The sequence below is a fragment of the Pteropus medius genome, unplaced genomic scaffold (genome assembly GCF_902729225.1).
Source record: "Pteropus medius unplaced genomic scaffold, Ma_sr-lr_union100, whole genome shotgun sequence".
NCBI classification, from domain to species: Eukaryota; Metazoa; Chordata; class Mammalia; order Chiroptera; family Pteropodidae; genus Pteropus; species Pteropus medius.
In genome coordinates this window covers 7,638,512-7,659,655 of record NW_024340848.1, presented here as the reverse complement: position 1 = coordinate 7,659,655, position 21,144 = coordinate 7,638,512, and the positions used below count along the sequence as shown (strand labels likewise).

The window sequence follows — 21,144 nt, the reverse complement described above, 5'->3', positions numbered from 1 at the left end:
TTTTTAGTATGCAGATGTGGATGACGATGACTGGGACATATCATCATTAGAGGAAGAAAAATCTTTGGGGAAAAAAACTGGGAAAGAACAGAAAGAACCTCCACCTGTGAAAAATGAATCAAATGCTACTCAAGTGCCAAGTGCCTGGGGTGCACCTAATCTTAAAGGACCAAAGGGAGAAGGTTTGCTGCTTTTGTGTCTTGCAGAAGCTCAGTCTACATTTCAATTATTTGTGTCCCATCTTTATGAATATATATTTATAAACAATGCTAATGAATCATCAGACAAAAACACTGCTGGCATAACAAAGCTCTTGATGCTTTATGTTGTTTTATTTTATTATTTTATCTTTTGTCTCTTTATTTTATTTTAACAGGGACTGAATGTGTACAGCTTACTAATTTGTATATATTTATTAATTATTTTTATTTAATTTTAGGCCTAATATTTAGTGTTTAAAAGTTTTTAGTCTTCAAAAAATTTTATGTTTCAAAATTTTGTTTTTGAAGATGCTCATATAAATATACTCTTCATGTAGGTGCCTTGAATGGGGCCATTCTTATGGCACTCTTCCCATCTTATTCTGTTTAAATATATTAAATATTTTTCTTTATTTTCTTTGAAGGAAGATTTCTCTAATAGCATTGTAGCCAGTGGGATGAGTTATAAATAAAGCGATTAGTTGAAATTGTTTCTGGCTATGTCCTAGTGTCTGGATAAATCCAGTATTTTAACCTTTGATACATTAAATTTTTAAAATCAGAAAGTGTAATTTATATTTTTTTATAAAAGTAATAACAATGCACATGATGAAACTCAAGTCGTACAGAGGGCTTCTCCATGACACCTCTCAACAATTCCATAGTAGTGCTTCTGATGAGTACCTCCCTGTCTCCGAGTAATGAGGTTAGACCACTATTTCTAGACTTATCAACCGCTGATGTCCTGATATGGCAGACGAGGGTTTGGCTTTTTCTTCACTCACTACATTTCTCATGCTCCCTCTTCAGTATTTTTCTACCCCTATTTGTAATTTTAAATTAACACACATTAATCCCTATACTTGCTCTTTCCATTTGCAGCAGTGTCTCTTGCCTGTTGCACTTTCTAAAGTGAATCATTGCTGCTGCCTCTACCCTTCACCGCCACCGTGTGTCAGCTACGCCTTTACTTTCACATTGTCTAGTCATAACCTTGACCTTCTGTTCTATAACCATCATTAAGTTACCTGTACTAAAGATCAATTCTAATATCTGAAAAACCAAAAAACTGTGTTTACGTTACGGTGACTCTGTAAGTACATAGGGTCAAGCAGACTCTCTGAGTACATTTCCTTTCTCTTCTCCCATTGCCATGACCTCAAGCCCTCAAAAAAAAAACCTATCTAGAGTCAAACTCAAGTGGAAGTCTCTGCAGCACAGTATTTCAGTGGCTCAAGGCACTTTTTAACTTCATATTTAGGCTCATCTACCCTACAAAATCTATTTTTACCATTTAATCCCTACTTGGCTTGTTAATTAATTAATTTTTTTTTTACCACCCTTTCACTCAGAGTCAATAACAACGAAAACAAATTGGGTGCTGTCAACATCCAGACCCTGTGCTGAATGCAGGGAAGGGGATGCCAGGTGGAAGCTTCCATACAAGGGTCCTGGGAGAATATCTTAGAGGATGTGGCCCTATCGTGGTCAGATTGCACTATAATCTCCTATACAGATTGCGAGAGCTGGGGTTGAGGACTGGTGAACAGATTTAGACACTAAGTGATAAATTACAGTATGAAGTTATGGATTTTTACAGACTGGACTATATGCTTGTTTAATCATTGGGGTCTCCTCTTCCTCCTCTCTCTCCCTCCACAGGACTTCAAGATGAATCAAGCACATTAAAAAGCAGCTTAGTAACCGTGACTGATTGGAGTGACTCTTCAGATGTTTAACTGTAGTCCCACATGTCGGAAGTTCCAGCTACCAACAGTATTTCAGTATCACAGTATTTCAGTATCACAGTATTTCAGTAATCTGCCAACAAGATTCTAATGCTCCTGCCTTACAGTTATTTCCCACAATAACAAGCTGATTCAAAGAACAAGGGTCCCTTTACAGCACCTAGTACGGTACTGAAAAACAAACTGTCAACAGTATTTTGAAGCATATAAAGGTGTTTAAGACGTCTGCTGCTTAAATATAACATGTCATTGAGGTCATAAAAAGTTTTTTCTTCAGAATGGTACTCTAGTGTTTAAGTGTATTTATTTTTTCCAACTAATTTTTAAGTGAAATTTTAAAAAATTATATCCCGTTTTAGTTTGAATTAAACTTTTAAAATATCTTTCCTATGTACATTATCACATTGGAAGTGTTTTATTATAAAATTCTGTTAGTATCCTTAAAATTGAATTAGTGGAATCAGTGAAATCTTAAGGGTAGATTGCTTATTTTTCATGTAGAAGTTTAGAATTATAAAAATATAGCTAGGCCCATGTTAAATACGTTTTCCAGAAATACCCTTACCATAGGCAGCTTTGAGCCATTGTAAGCATGTTGTTATTAAATAATTATTTTAGAACTTTAAATACCATTTCTGCAGCATAATCTTTACCTGGAATATTTTATGAATAAAATGTAGGTATTTTAAATGTCAATTAATTTAACAGAATACGAATAGAAAAGATTGAGTCATTACTGAATTCTTAAGTGTGTGTAGCTTTTTTTTTATCACTTTTTAAAAATGTCCAACCTGTATTATAAAATACCTCAAAACTAATTTAGTTCTTTTCTTAACAATAACATTGTCAATGGTCAGAAAGCTCATATAAACTGTTTTTGCATTTTTTAAACTTTGTGGTGCTATCTGTACTGTTTCCCAAAAAAGTACCATTTTAACTAAATGATTTGTTGGGTATTGGATCTCTTTTCGTTTTGTCAACCTTTCAAGTAAAGCCCTCCATTACATCATTGTGACTGTGGCTGAGTTATTAGAGATGATTTCTGAGTTAAACTTGTCTTGCTAGAGGTCTCGAGCTTGCCTTGTCGGCTACGGCATGTAACATCGGATCTAAAGTTAGAACAATTTTTTATCTGTTTCTATCCCTGCCCACCCACCCACCGTACCCTGTCCTGTTTACAAAACTTTACTTCCCACGGGGCCATTTTAAGCAAATATGTAAGTTTCTAAAAGCTTAAATAAACGCCAAATCAAATTTTCATGTAGTAATAGGACAGAGATAAGCAACCTACAAAACATAGTGTGCCTAAGAAGGCACACGGGCCACTATGTCTATTCAGTCAGTCCACAGATATTGAGCTACTTGGGCTTGTTTTTTTTATTTTTTTTTAAATATGCATTATTAGCTAATATCATTAGATCAACTTTGAGATAGTTATTATTATAATCTTCATCCTAAAAATGTGAGAAACTGAGAGATTAAGTAATTTGCCAAAGGCCATACTACTAGAAAGTGACAAAAGCAGGCTTTAAACTGGTTCTGTTTCATGTTCTGGGTCTGCCATGAAAAGGGCTGAGGAAGCGTGATAAACTTCTGCTAAGTACACCCAGTATTTAAACTAAGTCACTAATAGTACTTTACCTCAGAGGATGGTTGTGAGGACGAAATGAGTCAGGGTATGGGAAGTGCTCAGCATGGTGCATGGCGCATACTAACTACTGTCCTTATGGGCAGGTGGTAAAAGGGGTGCCTCTAGAAGTAAATCAGTCTTTGTTTAGAAATCACTAGAGCAACTTATGTATCTTGAAACCTGGTAAATCTCTCTATGATCCAATTAGTTCCACACACAGGACCTAAGAGATGCCAGAACTTGGCCTGTCGGTTCTGAGTGAGGCAGGTATTACCCAGGCTCCAGGATTTCCTTTGCTGGCTTCAAAGTCAGCCATGACCAGCATTTTTAGCTCAGCTCTTGCTGGTGCTTCACCCCCAAATCTGCTTTCTGTATCAGAGAGGCCTACGCAGTAATTTAAGGTAGACACGTCAGGTAATGGGTGATAACGTCTTGACCCCATCACCCCTTCCTTGAGCAGTCACTGTGAATTAACGGTGGTGACAGAGAGGTGTAAGAAACTAGAAGTAAATTCTATGCAGCCAGTAACTGTCCATTCAACCCAAACATCTTTTGAGAAATAGTCTCAGACTGCCCCTATACGCTTTATAGGACACCACTCCTTATGTATCTTCTGTTAAATATATGAAAGAAAAACCATAAGGAATGGGGGACAAAGACTGCGATATCTGAATGATTAAGAAGGCTACATTGTTAAATATCTCCTGACCCTTTAGTGCTAAACACATGTTCTAAAAATATAAAAAATATATACAAATTCTGTAAATAACCTGTTTATTTTTTTATAGAAAGCCATGACAGAAAATGATTAGTATGTTACTATGTAAGAACACTTACATCCATACAATCAACAAATTCTTCAAATCCGTATTTTAAAAATAGTTTGAATGTTAATTATAGGAGGGCCTTGATGGGATCATTTTGTGAACAGTTCACTTTTACAACAAACTCAAGACACAGCTTGCAGCAGTGCTCTTTAGACATAAGCATTTTTATCAAACTGTTTTGAAGGGTTTGTGGTTTTAAAATCTTCTCCACCATGATACTTTGTCCGAGAAGACATGACAGATGTGGCCCCATTGTATGCGTATCCCATTCTGAAAGGCAAAACACAGTTCGGTAGATGCTATTTTACAAGCAGGGCAAACAAAAATGGGAAGAAACCATTTTCCCCCTATTGCTAAGTTTAAGTCTTTCCCTGATTACTTTTAGTTAGCTTTCTTCTCTCTCTCTCGTCCCAAGAAATATTTCAGTCATTTCTGAACAAGTAGTATGACAAAGAATCTCTGCAGAAGAAATGGCCTGTTCATTTGTTCAGATATTCTTCAAAACTATTATTTAAAACTCATCTTCTTGAAACATAGGGGACTACAATGACCTTCACCAGCAATTTCTGCCGCTGTGAAAATTATGACGAGGCCCCATAGTTAGATTCATATTTCTACTTACACAAATAGCTTTGGCGTGGAAGAATGACAAGTTCTTTTTTTTTCACGAACTATAATTAACTATATTCCATTGAACATAATACTATATTTAATATTATATTTACTATATTTTCCTAACCTTTCCCAATTCTGGGTTTTTGAAATTTCTAAGAATCAAATGAACTATCTACAGTTTGTCCCACATGTAATAATTTAGACTAGTGTGCTTTGTAACAGGTCATTTTGTCTCTTTCGTACCTGGGTGTTTTGTTGTTGTCAGATATTGAAAAGCAAAATATGACACCACCAATTATGCAGAGTGAGGCTCCCGCCCATCCAATAAACAGAGCAGCTCCTAATTCATACCTGTGAGGAAGTATTACACAAGTATTATGGCTTACTTATGGGATGGGGAGGGTAAACAGTATTTAACACTACCAGTCAACATTTACTAAATGCTCATTATAAATTTTTACTATTGGAGCCTGTACAGGAAGTAATAACACCTTGTATCTATATAACGCTTTAAACTTTTCTCAAAGTGTTGTTATAGTCATTACTTAATTATATCTCCCCAACATCCTGACTGGAAGAGGAAGGGATCCCTGCAGGTAAAGCAGAAGCAAAGACACTGAAGCGCAGGCCTCCTGGCTCAGCCAGCATCTTTCTTCTGGGCTCTGCCTGAACCGCACAAAGCTTTGCATCTCTTTATTCTGTCATGCAGGGTAAATTATTTGGGCAGACTCCAGTTAGAAAAGGAAAGGCTGCCTTTGCTTTCACTTTAGTTCAATTCAGTAAATGTTTATTAAGCACCTGCCGTGTGCAAATCATGTGCAGGGTGCTATTTTGGCATAAAGATTATTTTGAGCTAAAGGCAATTGAGAAGAAGCAGATATAAGAAAACCTCTCTGCCCTCCCCTACTTGCCTAAAACCGGGACATAAATTTGCTCTGCACTCTCTGCCACAGAGGACAGAAGTGAATCACCAGAGACAACTGTAGACTTAGCCTGGAGATGGCACCAGAAACTCTTCATAAACTTTACTAAGTAGCCCTTCTCTTCCCTTAGTTCTCCCACATATCTGCCTTCCCTTTATTTGCCCCCTAGAAGCTCAAAGTCTTTTTACTTTGTCTTGTCATTTTTCTGCAAATATCGTTCTTTTGTTAAGATGCTACAGAAGCCCAAGTTCTAACCACCCCAATACTCCTCACTGGGTGCTCCTATATGTATGTGTGATGCACATGGTAATAGCTTTTTTTTTTTGTCAGTCTAATTTACAGGGCCTTAGTGGAGAAACTAGGAGAGTAAAGGGGGAAAAAGTTTTCCCTCTTCTATAGTGCCCATAAAAGGTCAGTGATACTGTATTATCTTACTTATCGCTCGAACCTAGAGAGAGATGAATAAAAAACAACTATCATTTAATGACAGATTGCTATTACGGTTCTCCTAGATGGCAGGCCCTCTCTACTGATGACTGGAGCAGATGCAAAGATAAACAAGACAACCCCTGCCTTGGAGAGATCACACAAAGGCACAAATAATGCTACCGAGAATGAAAAAGGAAAAAATCACAATGAAGGGCTAGAGGAAATCTTTTTAGGGGAGGAGCGTTCACCCAGAGAAACACATGAATGGGAAAAGAAAAGCAAAACCTCAGGGGGCTATGTGTATTCTCATGTTTGCCAATCGTATTATTGAAGAATGGTGGGGGTTTTGTTTTGTTTTGAAATAAAGAAGTGGTTCTCAAACTTTTTTGGCCCATAGACTGCCACTGCAAGGAAAAAATGGATGGTTGCCATTCCCTACCTAAAGGGGCTTTTCACTGTAAAAGGAAGTCAGAGTAGGAAGGATCCCCTTTGCTCATACAGAATCCACAGAGGAGACGAGAAAGTAAGAAGTAAGGTTATGAAAGATGTGCCAAGGTCGGCTCCCTCCTCAGCCCAACCCCCAGAACCAGATACAGGGCCAGGATTAAGTATGAAGGCCACACCATTATGTTGATAGCATCTGGTGTAAGCAGCCTGTGCCTGTCCTGAGCTTTGTCTCATCTCTTTCTACACGCTGTGTCACCATGTCTGAATTCCCATCCAGGCATGGGCAGGCCTTCTGCTGTGGTTTGAGTTGTAGCAATGGTAGTTTAACCAGCTACCAGCTTAGAGCAGGAAGCAACACTTATATAAGATTAGGGACTTATGGTCCACTCATCTACTTTCAGAGCTGACTACAGAGGCAATTTCACGGCCTGCATTTACAATTGGGAAGGGGTGATGTACACAATACATGCTGCCCCACGATCCCTTTTTTTCTTCACTCTAGTGTCACCTTTCCTGGGAAATCAAGGTGATAGCTGAACCGAGGAACACCTGTAAGCACCTCATCCTCACTAGAGCCCTGACTAGGCTCAAACTTCAACTGACTCCATCAGAGGTAACAACAGAAAAAGAAGGCTGGTGTAAGTGGAGAGAAAAACCTTCAGTCTGTATGAAAAAAAAAACAGGGAAGTACACAGGTGAAAAAGAAGAGAGCTGGCCAGCTCAGGAGTATTTAATTGGTAGTTTTATGAAAGAGTCCTTCATTAAATATCCTGTTATACATCAAAAAAGAATATCCTGGATTTCCACAATTAGCCCTGATTTTATGATGTTGGAACAAGATTGTACAAATAAAACAAGCACAGTGCCAAGCTGTAGGTACATATCATTTGACTTCCTCTGTCTAAAAGTCCTACAGTAAGCTCATATTAAATCCATTCTCTTCCTGTTACTGCAACTAAAGAAATAAGCATACTGCAAATATCTACTTGGAGGACAATATTATAAGATTATAATTTAATGACACTTTCTATTTTTCTCTATCCTCCTCCTGCCCCTCATGCCCCCAGAGTTTAGGCTGTGTTCTCTTCTGAAACTATGTTAGTATTTCTTAGTGTAAATATCCCTGGAAGAAACATTCTGAGATTTTCCATAAACTATTTAGCTTTCTAAAATAGGATGCCAGTGCCAGGTACCACGGCTGATTAAAAATAAGTCTCTAATTATTAATAGTGGTCAATTAAGAGTGAAGGTGAAAGAAATCATAAACCACAGCTCAGCACTATGAATTCTTTTAGAAGAGCATACAAACATGAGCACAGTGTTGTTACAAATCAGAGGATAAATTATGCAGGCAGCTCAAATTTCAGGAATTATGTCTTTACATACATCTAAGCATCTTGAAACGTTCTGAAGGGGTTTAAGAATCATAAGTTTAGCTTACATTAAAAACTGTTCACTTATTCCTGTTTTTAAATATATTTTCATTTTTTATAAGTCACTAAATATGGACTCTATTCCAAGGAAAATATCATTTCCATTTAAATTCTTTGCGAATTGTGTCAAAGACAAACATTTAGTAATAGTACCAATTTAGACTTTAAGCCTTTAAGAAACTCCATTTTTATACCAATAATTTTTACCAATTTGGACATGAGGGCTTTCGTGACTTGGTTCTTTCTCTTTCAGAGACTTTTCTTTCATTCTGTTAAAAGACATGTATGGTAGACTTATTGAATAGTGACCTGAATTCACACCTACCAGTGTGGATGATCTGGCAAAACCAGACTTGTATTATTGAGAGACAGGACCGAGAGAGAGCAAATATAATATCCAGTCAATATGTCATGGATCACGCCTCCTTTGACACTGATTGAGAAGCTTTGTCTCCTCCTGGAAAACTTTCTTCATTTTTGGTAATGCTAAGAAGCTGACTTCAACACCTTGGAAGGTTATCCAAATTTTGGATGATCTGTTGTAGGTCCTATGTTAACAATATCCTCCTGGCCCTAGACCAGCTTTCCCACTCACGGTGTGGCCTCTTTGTTGAGCTGTTACAATTACCAAAAGGTCTTCATTATTCTGAAAAGCTGTAAATCTACTTAACACCACACAGATCCACGATCATCAGGTTGAGAACAGAACTTCATCTTATAGATTAGAATACTGTTTTTGGAGCATTTCTCAAGATATTCTGCTCGGCTGATAAGACTAATCAAAAGCCTGCATGACTTTAATTCATATATGTAATTGAATGAACATCTGGAAAACAGGTAACAGGAGAAAATGTACTTCTATACAGACATTAACACACCGATTACTCACTTAAACCGCCTCCCCCCAACCCATAAAATCTAAGGCATTAAAATGTACTCTGAACTATTGGATATAGTTATTCTTATCCACTTGGTTCTGCCTGGGGCTGCAGGCTATTGTTCATGTCTCTCATTTCATGTTGAGAGAAGCAGAACCAGAAACTTGGTTCTGATGAATTGCATACCTCCCTTCATATTTTGGCCCTGTAATCTTCACAGTAATCCTGAGGGAATGGATTGAGGAACATCTCTTATTTTCACCTTCTATTCGTGTCTTTCTAGCTCCCCAACCCCTGTTGACTTGATTTGCCATCCATGGGGAGCTGGTGTAGCCTAACCTGGTAAACTGGTATTATGCTAATCATGTGTTTCAAGGTAGATGAGAGACACAGGCATTCTCAAGGATCTTACTGTCTAAGATCATCAAACATTAAGCAAATAATTATAGTAAAATGTGATGAAACTTAACAATAGAATTAGAAGAACCTGTTTTTGCAAAGTAAACATTACTTGTTCTTCCAAATCCATATAGATGTGGTTTGAGTAAGTGTCCACGATAGTAACAGTTACTACTATTACTGTCAGCTCACTGTACTAGGATTTTTTGTGGGCCAAGATACTTTTTACACATATTTCCATATTTGCTCTTCATTGCAATTCTAAGAGATGGGTTTTACAAACAAGGAAACTGAAGCTCGGGGAGATTAAATCACTGTCCAATACTAAGTAAATGGTAGAACCAGGATTTAAAACCCATAATGGTGATTCCAAACCCTGAGCTGTTAGCCATCACTCTTTCTTCCTTATGTACACCTCAGCTAAGATATATATAAAAAATACAACCAATGCACTGTATTTTTAGTTGTCATTACAGAAAGCTCTGAGCTCTCCTTCTCCCTGGCTCATTACCTACTCAGTGGCTCAAGAGCTCTAGGGTATGGAATTTTTTCTAAATTCCCTTACACTGTTTTTTCACCCAGCACAAAAGGAAGTGAATGTAGTAATTAAAATCAAAACATGTTGGACTTGAAAAAGAGAAAATCAGCTCCTCTAAAAACAAAACAAAAATTGTTTAATGAATGAAAAAAACCTTATCCTTTCAAGATCCTCACAGAAGTGAAGTGACCTTGCTGAAAGTCACAGAGTTAGGTGCCAGTTCTTTTGACACCCAAGAGAGTGTTTTTTCCCAAACATATCGTGCTAGTCCTCATTTTAACCAGGAGCGGTAGCAGCTAAAACAAATATTTTAATAACCTTAAAACAACTAAATATGTCAAGAAAAAAACACAAAAATTTAAAGTTTAGAAAGTATAGCCATAGATTATCAATGTGAGCATTTTAGAATTGAATTCTATTGGTATGCCATTCTTTTAACAATTACCAGCTAAAATAAACCTTCCTGAACTTGTAGGCTTATGTAACCCAAGGTGTGTATAACCACATGAATGGATTTTATATTAAATAAGTATTCTACAGGCATTATCTACAAACACGTATTCCCCAAATACTCTACATTCTTTTGGGGTCCCAGTTACTAGAAGCAGGGTGTTTAGTGCCTATCAACCTGTGTATCTCCTGAGGCTGTCACAGTCTGGTCTCACATATGCAGTTCGCATCAATCAACAGTTCTCACACTGTCTGGAAGATGCCACAAGATTTCCCACCTAAGGCTTCCCATGAGACTCTAAAAAGTGGCAGGTACCTCCAAAATGGTGGCAAAAGTAGAATGATATAGTTTGAATAATAAGCATCTACTTACATATGAAACCTTCATGGAGAATTATCAACTTGAGGAAACCCAAAATAAAGACTAATATTTCGGGGGGTGCCAATTCTAAAGTGCTTTTCTGTGGCTAGTTTAGAACACACATGCATGCATTATCTTTCCGTGTGCTATAATTTATATCATTAGCATAGTTAATTCTACAAATTGTATATATTAATAACAGGTAACACTTATTGATCGCCTACCATGTGCTGCTGTGGTGGGTGCTTTATATGTATTTTCTTTAATCACCTTAACATTCAGAAACAGGAGAGTACTATCTCTGTTGTCCAGAGGCAGCTGCATCTTTCCTAAGATCACAGAGGAGCAAGGGCCAAGGCCCGAGTCTGAGCAGAGGTCTGACACTAAAACCTGCCTCTTAACTTCTCTGCCGCTTTCCCTCTCTAAATGTGGCGTAAGGTGCTCAGTAGGTGTCTTTGTAGGAGTTCAAATTCTTGCCAATTATTCATGGAAATTTAAGAAACCTTCCACAGTGTAACAATATAATATTAGCGAAAGTAAATTATAATTTAAAAGGAACATCTCATGTCCCCAAAATTACACAGTTCAATTTAAAAACAAATCTGTTGTTTAGCAATGTCCATGCCATTGATCTTGCCCATTCATGTGGATAATTGGTTACTGGGCCTGTATTTTAAGTGAGATATGCTGAGTCATAATACTCAAAGTAGGAGCAATAACATGTTTACACACAAATTTTGAAGTCTGAATAAACTGACATTGCAGAGGGGGCTGTGCTTCAAGGTTGGAAATTCCTAAAATGATCAATGCTGTCCAGAGATACCTGAAGACATAACCAAAACTGGTGAGCACGGATCAAGAATCTGTGTGTGCAGAGATGGGTGTGCACATCTGTTTGTGTTGAGGGAAAATTATATAGATGGACTCGTAGCAAAAAAGTTTGGGTTAATTAAAAGCATATCTGTATTTTATTCAGAATCTTCCATAGTCTACCTGAAAACATTTTTAAATTGAACGTGGTGTTGGGGAAGATGTCTGTAAAATGGGTTCTCATGAGAAGTGCCTCGAGAGTTCATTCAACAGTTTCAAATTGTTGCATAGCTCTAACTCAATGCTATGACTGAGGTAATGAGAAATAAAGAGAAGAAATTACAGAAGCCTTGTTTCTTTTAAATGGTTTCGTGCTAGCTCCCTTTCAAACCTGCCTTCTACTTGAGAGCCAAGTGTCTTTCAACAATTATCCTTTCTACTATGTCTCCAACGTTTCAATAAACATTTCTCTATGGCTAACCTTAATATATACTGTGTAAGGTAATGAACTGCTACATAAATGTGCTCTGCTTAAGGGTCGGTATTCTTAAAAATAATAGCTAACATTTACTGAGTGCTTACTGTGTGCTAGGCATAGTTCTAAACAGCTGAAATGTACCGTCTAATTTAATCCTTACAATAATATTATCCCATTTTACAGATAAGAAACACAGGATACAGAAAAGACAAGTAAAATCTTGAAGGTTACACAACTAATAAGTGGCAGAGCTGGGGTTTATTCCCAAGCAGCCTGGATCCAGAGTCCTTATTCCTTTTTTTTAAATAATAACTTTTAAAAGTTTTAAATAAATTTTTACATACACACACATACATGCATAGGTCAAATTTCACAACTTAAACATGCATATGCAACCATAAACTCAATCACATAAGAACATTATCAGCTCCCCAGAGCCCCGCTGTGCTCACTTCTAGTCATTGATGCCCTCTCTAACTTCTAACAGTTTAGGTTAGTTTTGCCCGTTCTTGAACTTAAATAAATAGAACCATGCTATATGAACTCTTTTGAGTCTTGCTTCTTTTGTTCATCAGTGATTGTGAGATTTATCCAAATGGTTGTAGATGGTTTATTTTCATGGCTGTGTAGTGTTTTATTGTGTGATGTCTCAATTTGTTTATCCAATCTACTGCTGATGGGCATTTGGGTAGTATAAATTTTAGGCTATTACAAAGAGTGCTGCTGTGAACACTGGACAGGTATTATGGATGCATTTCTATATATCCCCAGGAATGGAATTCCTGGGTCATGTGTCTGGGTTTAGTAGTTGCCACACAGATTTCCAAAGTGATTGTACCATTTTACGCTCCTACCAGCAGTGTATGAGAGTTCCAGTCGCTCTATGTCCTCGCCAACATTTTTCCTACCATAACAATTTTTAAACATTATTTCTTCAAGCAAAAGTCATTAAATCAACTAACATTTCTTGAGAGCCTACTGTGTGTCCAGCGCTCTTCTAAGTGGTGACGACATCAGGGTCCTCACTTTTAAACATCGTTATGCTGCATCCTCTCCCCATTCCCTTAACCAAAATTTCCACAAGTGTGCTCAAATCTTTCTATTCCAGGAGAGATGCAGACAGACAGCACTACTGACTGACCATCCTTGCTGTAAATGTCACGGAGCGTGGACTAGCTGTAACGGACTCTTAAATCAGCAAAACATGGTTTCTCCTTTGAGATGCTCCTTGTCTGGTTTGGGAGATGCACCAGTAAGCAAATGCTAATCTACTAGTAGGACTATGATAGAAGCACAAGGGGCAACAGGAGCAGTCAGGGGGGCACCTCACTCAGAAAGCAACTCCCAGAGGATTCGTAGGTGTTAGCCAGGATGTGAAAAGGAGAGGGAAAGGGCCGGGGAGCAGGGTGGTAAAAGCTGAGTGACCAGGAAGCCTTGCAAATTAGCAGGAATTATGACTCTGTGTACTGGTAAGTAAAAACAAAACAAAGTTGCCCAACACTTGATTTCCCGGTAGATTTTTAAGCCATGCTAGCATAATAAAAGAATCAGATCAACTGATCTGAAGTGGCCTGTGCTACTACTGAACAAAGTCACAGAATGACGCTTTTTTAATATTTAACAGCTGGATTGTTTTATTCACAGGGCACTTCTACGGAGTCCCTTATCTAAGAATCTATGAGCTGTTAACCAACATTAATTCGTTCTCCAACAAACCTCATGAATGGAGTAAGCTTAAATAAACAAACATCCATAATTTATTAAATTATAATAAGGACAGGAGAGAGAAGTTAAACATCTTGGCAAAGTCACTTAGTGAGATCGATACTCCTTTGAACTTCGCCAAGGAAAATTTGTGTAATCTAGAAATGTACTTCTTGAATTGTTTATTATTCATTTAATTTGACAGATAACAAGAATGAGAGAATTTATCGGAAGGTAGACAGCTGTTTATTTCTAACTGCTAAATAGCCACAATGGTGAAAAGATTTTACCTAAGTAAATCTTAAATCTTAAATTAGAAACTAAACATATGCCAGGAATGAAGAACGTTAGAGAAAAATAACTCCATGGTTTTAAAAACTCTAAAAACAGAAGAGCCTGAAGACCCAAGCATAAGAATATCTGAGACAAAACATTAATAGTAAATCTCATATAAAGAGAATAAATCTAAGATTACAATGACCTCTTTCTTCAATTAGGGCAATTGGTTCAGTGCTCTAATTTTGCATGCTCCGAAAAGAAATTTCTTTATGTCAATCAAGTCTTACTTGGAACAATTTATTTAAGAAAACAGGCAAGACATTCCGGAAGTTAATGGTTTAGACAAAGCAATGGTGGGAATAATGTAATTAAATTTCAACACCCTAGGATGGTGAATCATGCTAAGGGGTGCCTGTTACCATAAGCTTGCAGGAGGGTAGTTTTTTGTGGGTTTCTTTCTTTTTTTTTTTTTTGATTTTTTTTTTTGATTTATAATAAAATGAAGGAAGTCGGTTTGAAACAGCCCAAAGGGAAGAGTTGAGAAATAGTTTTTAAGGTTTTGCAGGGACCCACCCTGGAGTCATAAAACATAATCATAACTTGAATGAAAGCAAAAGAAAAAAATGGAGGAATGGCATAAAATGACTTATAGTCAGATGAAACTCTTTGAAAATTGCAATTCTATCAAATGACTGCAGCCTGGAAGAAAAATTTCAGATAAGTGGTGGGAAAGGAAGGGTTTCAGAAAAAAATAGCCACTGAACATAAAGTATGATATTGTTTGCAATGTTACTGCCACAATCTTTACTCTAACTATACACTAGAAGCCACTCACTTTTTTCCTCAACAAAGTGCCTGTTGAGTTTTTTGCACATAGTAGGAATGTAGTGGGAACTCTGTTGTTGAGCTTAGCTGTGTTTTTCTTAGGCAACCAAGGTGGGTGTTATATAGAGTTGTTCTGGAAATCTATAAAGACGATTCCATTAGTATAGTACAGAATTCTTAAGAAAAACAGCAGCAGCAGCAAACCAACAACAACGAAACCAAGTTCTGAGGCCTGAACTGTTTTCTAGTGCATTTTATGGTTGTATGGGAGAGCAAGTATATGCTCACCAAAAATTTAAACTAGAGCATGCTCACTGCCCCTCCACACGCCTGTGCCACAGACATGCCTTCTAGGACTGGAAGGAGAGATGTTACTTGGTGGTAGCTAGTGTTAGGAAGATTAATGCATGATAAGAATGGGAAGAGGAGAATGAGTGCACCTTCTATGTCCATCCCCTCAGAGGCTTCCTCTGTCTGCTGAGACAACAGAAAACTTTTCTGTTAATCATGAAAGCGCTACCTCTACAGGTAAGAATTTCACTTACCAAGCACTATGCTAAGCAAATAAGATAGAGATGAAACAGCAGTACTCTCCAAATTCCAATTGACTGATTACTAAATTCTAGCAAATGCCAGCTAAAGAAGTGCTATCCTTTAGAATATGCTAAATCAAATTTTTGCTTTAAAGATTGTGATACTTTAAGACCTCTGAAATCAGTTTCTGTAGATAGCCAATTTTTAACTTATTAATCTTCTTAATTTTCATCTCCCACTCCTCTACTAGAGGTGTTGATAAAGGGAAAACAGATGAAGTCAAATTAGTCAATTTGTTGGTTTTTACAGAAGTGAGTTTCATTTAAATGAAGTCTATGAATTCCTCTAGATGTCACATGTCATTTTTATGCCTCTATTCTATCATCATGGGTAATTAAGATCTAATCATATTTACAATTCTCAGGCCTTGAAAATTCCTTGATCTAAGTGGATTTTATGTGTGTTGGAGGGCCTTTCTTTGTGCAAGGCACTGCCGAGGATACAGAGATGAGTCAAACAGTCCCTATCTCAAGGAGCTAACATGTTCTCAATATGCAAGTTGTTTTTTTTTTTTAAATAAAGTCTATATTTTCTATAAGGCCTTGGTATGAATGGCTTGTTTTCTGTAAATATTACCTATCTGTAAGTCATGTTGTTTTTCATAACCCCTAGCTCTTGTGTCTTTAACTACATAAGGAAATTGGCAAATTGCAGGTGTTATATTTGAAGTCACCACAGAAGAACTAATAAAGACATCTACATGCAATTCAAAAGAAATCTTAATAACAGCTAATACAATACTGTAATAGCTAATGCAGTGTTTGCTCTTCTAATCAATTCCAAGTATATAGGTATACACTCTCTTAATTCTCACAGTGTTTGCTCTTCTAATCAATTCCAAGTATATAGGTATACACTCTCTTAATTCTCACAGCAACTCTATGCAAGGGGTATTACTTTTATCCTAATTTTACAGATGACAGTATAGACACAAAGAGAGAGAGTAGGCACAGATAGAAAGAGAAATGCTGGGAGACTAAGAGTGGGAATGGAATAATTCTCGGTATCATCAGGGATATGGAAAAAAAGGAAAACTTTCAGAGTCCACAATTACTGAACTGAGTTTAAACAAAGTCTGAAAGGAGAATAAGAAATTCCAATGGTACTAAGCTGTCTTAGGTGACTAAGTATATAGCAAGCACAGAAAAAAGTCACAGTAAGGACAAGTGTAAGTTCCGGTGCATACATGAATTAGTCTTTTTACCTTTTGAGGAAAGATTAAAACTATTTTAAAGATTCTGACAAAGACATTCTTAATAATTGACAGGAAAATAAAAACAGTGATAGAGAAAAGATAATCCAAAAAGTTAGAAATGTCTTTAATGAAATAAACCATGAGAAATACAGTTTTGTTGTATATTTATGATACCAAACCCTGATATAAAAATGTATCATTTAAATGAAAAATATATCATTTAAACATCATTAAAATGTTTCTAATCTTTAGGAGCACAGTCTCAGTTTCCATCTCAATGTTTGATGTCATGTATATCGGTGAAAATTTTATTATCAAAAATTAGGAGAAAATTCATAAAACAGACCATATTTTTTTCACATTGGTCGGAGAGTAAAAGTTTTCCTGGGGTCTAACTTGTTTCCCATAATAAAATTTCAGAATAAAAATTGTTTTTAAATATACAAAAGAAACTCTCTTGATGAAAAATACATGTAGCATCCCGTCACAAAAATTATGAAATAGTAGATATTATAAATCATACATTTCAAAGCAGGCATTCTATAGTTCGGCTACTTGGTTTGAATCATAGTTCTGTCAGCCTACTAGTTTAGTCCAAGTTCTCTTGGACACACTACTTGAACTCTTTCCTCAATTTTAAAAAAGGGAGTACCAAGAGAACTTACTTCATAAGGCTGTTGTAAGAATAAAATAAAATAATGTTTGCAATGTTCTGCTTGGTACATGATAAGGACTCAACGTTAGCTATTTTTTTCATTATGTCATTATGTAAGCATTTACTATTATACATAAACTATACTAAAGGGAGAACTAGAAAATCAATGTTTTGAAGACTTCTAAATCCACTGGAAAAAAAGTAATGCAGATCGGACCAGCCATTTTTTTAATAATTACTTAAAAAAAAATTCTGTAACATTCGATCTGAAGACTGAAAGAGAATCATCAGTCTGGTTGATAGTAATACACATGCACAGACATGAGGCTTTCTATAGAGGTATGTGGGCATAGTCCCATGGAAGACAAAATATTTGATATTATTTCTAACTTGGTATCTTTGGGGCTTTCCCAGTGCAAGAAATATGCCGAAGTAAACTATAAAAAGCAACAGCCCATAGCTAAATAACAACAACAAACTGATCTGTAGATGCCAAAGCATTTACCTTAAATGCAACCGAAATCGGTCACATCTGGGTGTCTGTGTCACTCTTAGAACATTTTGTTAAATGTACAGTTTCTTTATAAAAGTTTAGTAGGCAAAGCTTGTGAAGGCCATAGGCAACAGAGCAAATTTAAAAGGCTAATTAAAAATGAAAAATAATATTTCATTTAAATATCATTAAAATGTTTCTAATCTTCAGGAACACAGTTTCCTTTCAATGTTCATATCAGTGTTTGAGATGGAAACTGGCCTAGATGCTAGCATCTGGCAAATACCATTTTGAATGGACAAAATCAAGGCAAGCTTTTAATTTTCTGCTGTCATACTTCGTCATTTTTTCCTCCCTATCTTACACTTCTATTCCACTTTCCCTCCACTTGGCTTCAATTTTATGATGTCCAGTGGATGAAGTTTAGAGTTCTCAATCCTATGCCTTGAGCTATTTAGAGACAAGACATCATGTAACACTAATGTCGTTTTAATGCATCATTTGCCAACACAGCACATAAAATGTTTACTCTTGAATGATGTCATCAAATACCATTCGCCAGTATGTCTCACTTTCATAAGCCATGTAGGAAATTTATGTACCTTAATTTAAAATATGATTTTATACACATTTCCTGTGAGCCAGAAACATACAGACTGAGAAAAGTACTTACTTTTGCTCAACATAAAGAGGATCAAAGAATTCTGTTGTGATTTTGTTTGCATACAGCGAACAACCGGTCATTGAACATAGCCCTAAAAAGTATCAGAGGGAAAGTACCATGGTTAGTGTTATTTCATTAACATGGTGAAAGTACCTTGTTTGGAAGAAAGTTACTATTTACCTGACAGTATGAATACAATGCCAGCCAAACAAGCAATTTTAGCTTTGGCTTTATCTGAGCCTCCGACTTTGGTACACTTCATTCCAAACAGGGCAAATATGGAACCAAAAAAGCCCAGGCTGACAGCAGCAATCATAAGTCCTCTACATGCCTGGATATAACCTGCAATTAGAGTAGGTCATTTACATTAACATAAAACTGGTGGCTCTCCGGGGAGAAATACTTATTTTACATTGTCTTTCTAGATGATTGTTCTGTTTTCCAAGATAATAATAACAACAACGACGACAACAACCATAATTGTTAAAACACATGGTAAGACAAGCAAGAAAGGAAAGCAAGTTAGTCTACATGGAGTGCCTGTTCTATGTCACACACTTTTAAGTATGGCTTAGACATAATCCTCAGATTAGATCTCTGAGTGTATATGAGGAAACCGAGGCACACAAAGTTTATATAATATGTCTGAGATGAGTTAGTAAGACATGATCACAAAATCCACATAGCACTGCCTTTCACTGTAGGAAGCACTGTCTGCCCTCTTATTTCCTTACGTGTCGAATCTTTTAAATAGATGTTTTAATGGTTTTAACATTATAAAATTTATAACTGGGCAGCAATACTTCCCAAAGGGTCACATCTTCCAATATTAGTGAAAGCTTATAAATGAGACCAACTAAAATATCACCATGAACCATGAAGAGTCTAAATCAAGAAGTATACTAATGACATTGTGTTATTTTCAGGGCACGTATTGTAAAATCTGGTTTAAAAAATTGATATTTACTAGAAGCACATTTTATAATTACTAAATTAACTGACTACATATAAATGGATGCTTTCAAAGTAACCCTAAACACTTGTTCTGTTCCTTTGTTTGATCATTCTTCTTACATCATTCATTTCCTTAGTTACATGTTTTTATTTGCACAGCCGTAGTGATGGTAAACTTTATTTGGCTTTTATCCAGACACTAACAAATTTTAAATTAATAGGATTTAAATTAATAAACTTTTCCCACATAAAGTCATTTTCATTTCAGCCTGAAACAATACCATATTTCAATCTGAAATAGTGATGGCATATACCAGGTATAAGCAAATATTTGTTAAGCAAATGAATGTACATGTACACCAGGTTTACACTTGGAATTAAACTTGTTAATCTGAAAAAACTTATTAATGCCAACGTACTGAAAGTCATTTATTATTAGTCTTCAGACAAAGGCTATAATAAATAAGAATTTTAAGGCTATGATAATCATAAATTCAGGGAATAATGCTTGAAGGTGGCCTCTAGTCAATGTTTCTTTGAGAAAGAATAAAATTTTAAGATTTAATTCTATTCTTAGGATCAATTTTGAAGAGTACACAGAGGATGCTTTATTTAATTGAATAAATTTAGGCCTCCACAAATGCAGACTTCAATGACAACTATCTTATATTTTATAGTACGAACTACTTCTGGACAGAAAATGATTTCACTGATGGGGAGACTATCAAAAACAGGAAAAGAAACTTTTTTTCAGAAAGACAGAACAATGCAGGTTTATTTTGATAGCAATAATCACGCTGCACTCTCTCTGGGTCTATGCTACCACATACTGACACAGCTCTATTTTAAACTTCAGCCCTCAAGTCTGCCTGTCAGAATCCAGAGAGCAGGTAGAAGCACAGACAGAAAGAAGAAGCCTGTTAGTTCCTTGCAAGATTAAAGACAGTCTACCAGGATAACCACAACTGGCTTGTCATTTACCAACAGAGCTACTGGGTCTGTGTGGGTTCATTATTTTAATTTATGGTTTTGAGGTGTTTTAGCTGACTCTGATTACAATCACTAAGCAGGCAACATACTTATGTGTGTGATGTAACCTCTATAATATGTGTTTTAAAAGATTCTAGAAAACTTTATCATGCACCATAATTTACATTTACTTTAGTAACTTTATAGGCTTTATGGACAGAAAATGCAGGAGCCTGCCATAGGTTAAGTCCTGCAATCAGACCATTTAGACCACGGAATACATTTTCCCAGATGGTAAAACAGTGGTTAGAATCCCACGATGATGCATTCAATCCTTATTATAACTGGGAAAAATAAGAGCAGTCTTTAAACTTTATTTAACCAACTACTCATAACCGTTTTCTGAGTTTCTCACTCAGTTCTCCTGTCTCAGCTCTTGTAACTGCAGCAGGACCAGTCCCTTGGCACAAGTTCAAGAGGAGAGATGGGGAGAGCAAGGTTCTGATACGGTCAGGTCCTTCTTCAGTACCACTAAGAATCTAATTTGGAGGGAAAGGTACCTCTCTCTGTCATGAAAACACTACCAATAAATAAACTGCTAACTCATTACATACACAAAAGAAAGCATCTCACCGGCACAATCATT

At 36.4% G+C, this 21,144-nt stretch overlaps 2 protein-coding genes across 14 annotated transcripts in view; one reads left to right on the top strand and one right to left on the bottom strand.

Moving 5' to 3' along the window:
- DZIP1 (DAZ interacting zinc finger protein 1) overlaps positions 1-2,957 on the top strand; it is a 51,207-nt gene extending 48,250 nt beyond the window's left edge. For 6 of the 10 annotated variants that reach the window (XR_005647550.1, XM_039837861.1, XM_039837823.1 and 3 more), the window contains 2 exons: positions 8-182; positions 1,863-2,957. Coding sequence is in view for 9 of the 10 variants with exons in the window: in XM_039837861.1 (XP_039693795.1) it covers positions 8-182; positions 1,863-1,939 (252 nt within the window). In the remaining variant the exon portion in view is untranslated. The remainder of the gene's footprint in view (positions 1-7; positions 183-1,862) is intronic. The other 4 variants (XM_039837853.1, XM_039837834.1, XM_039837814.1 and 1 more) reach the window with 1 other exon arrangement.
- A 720-nt stretch (positions 2,958-3,677) lies between these two features.
- CLDN10 (claudin 10) overlaps positions 3,678-21,144 on the bottom strand; it is a 103,334-nt gene continuing 85,867 nt past the window's right edge. For 3 of the 4 annotated variants that reach the window (XM_039837886.1, XM_039837879.1, XM_039837895.1), the window contains exons 2-5: positions 18,756-18,917; positions 18,585-18,666; positions 5,264-5,371; positions 3,678-4,675 (exon numbers count right to left, since the gene is read on the bottom strand). In XM_039837886.1, coding sequence (XP_039693820.1) covers positions 4,555-4,675; positions 5,264-5,371; positions 18,585-18,666; positions 18,756-18,917 — 473 coding nt within the window. In that variant the 3' untranslated portion in view covers positions 3,678-4,554. The remainder of the gene's footprint in view (positions 4,676-5,263; positions 5,372-18,584; positions 18,667-18,755; positions 18,918-21,144) is intronic. The other variant, XM_039837905.1, reaches the window with a different exon arrangement.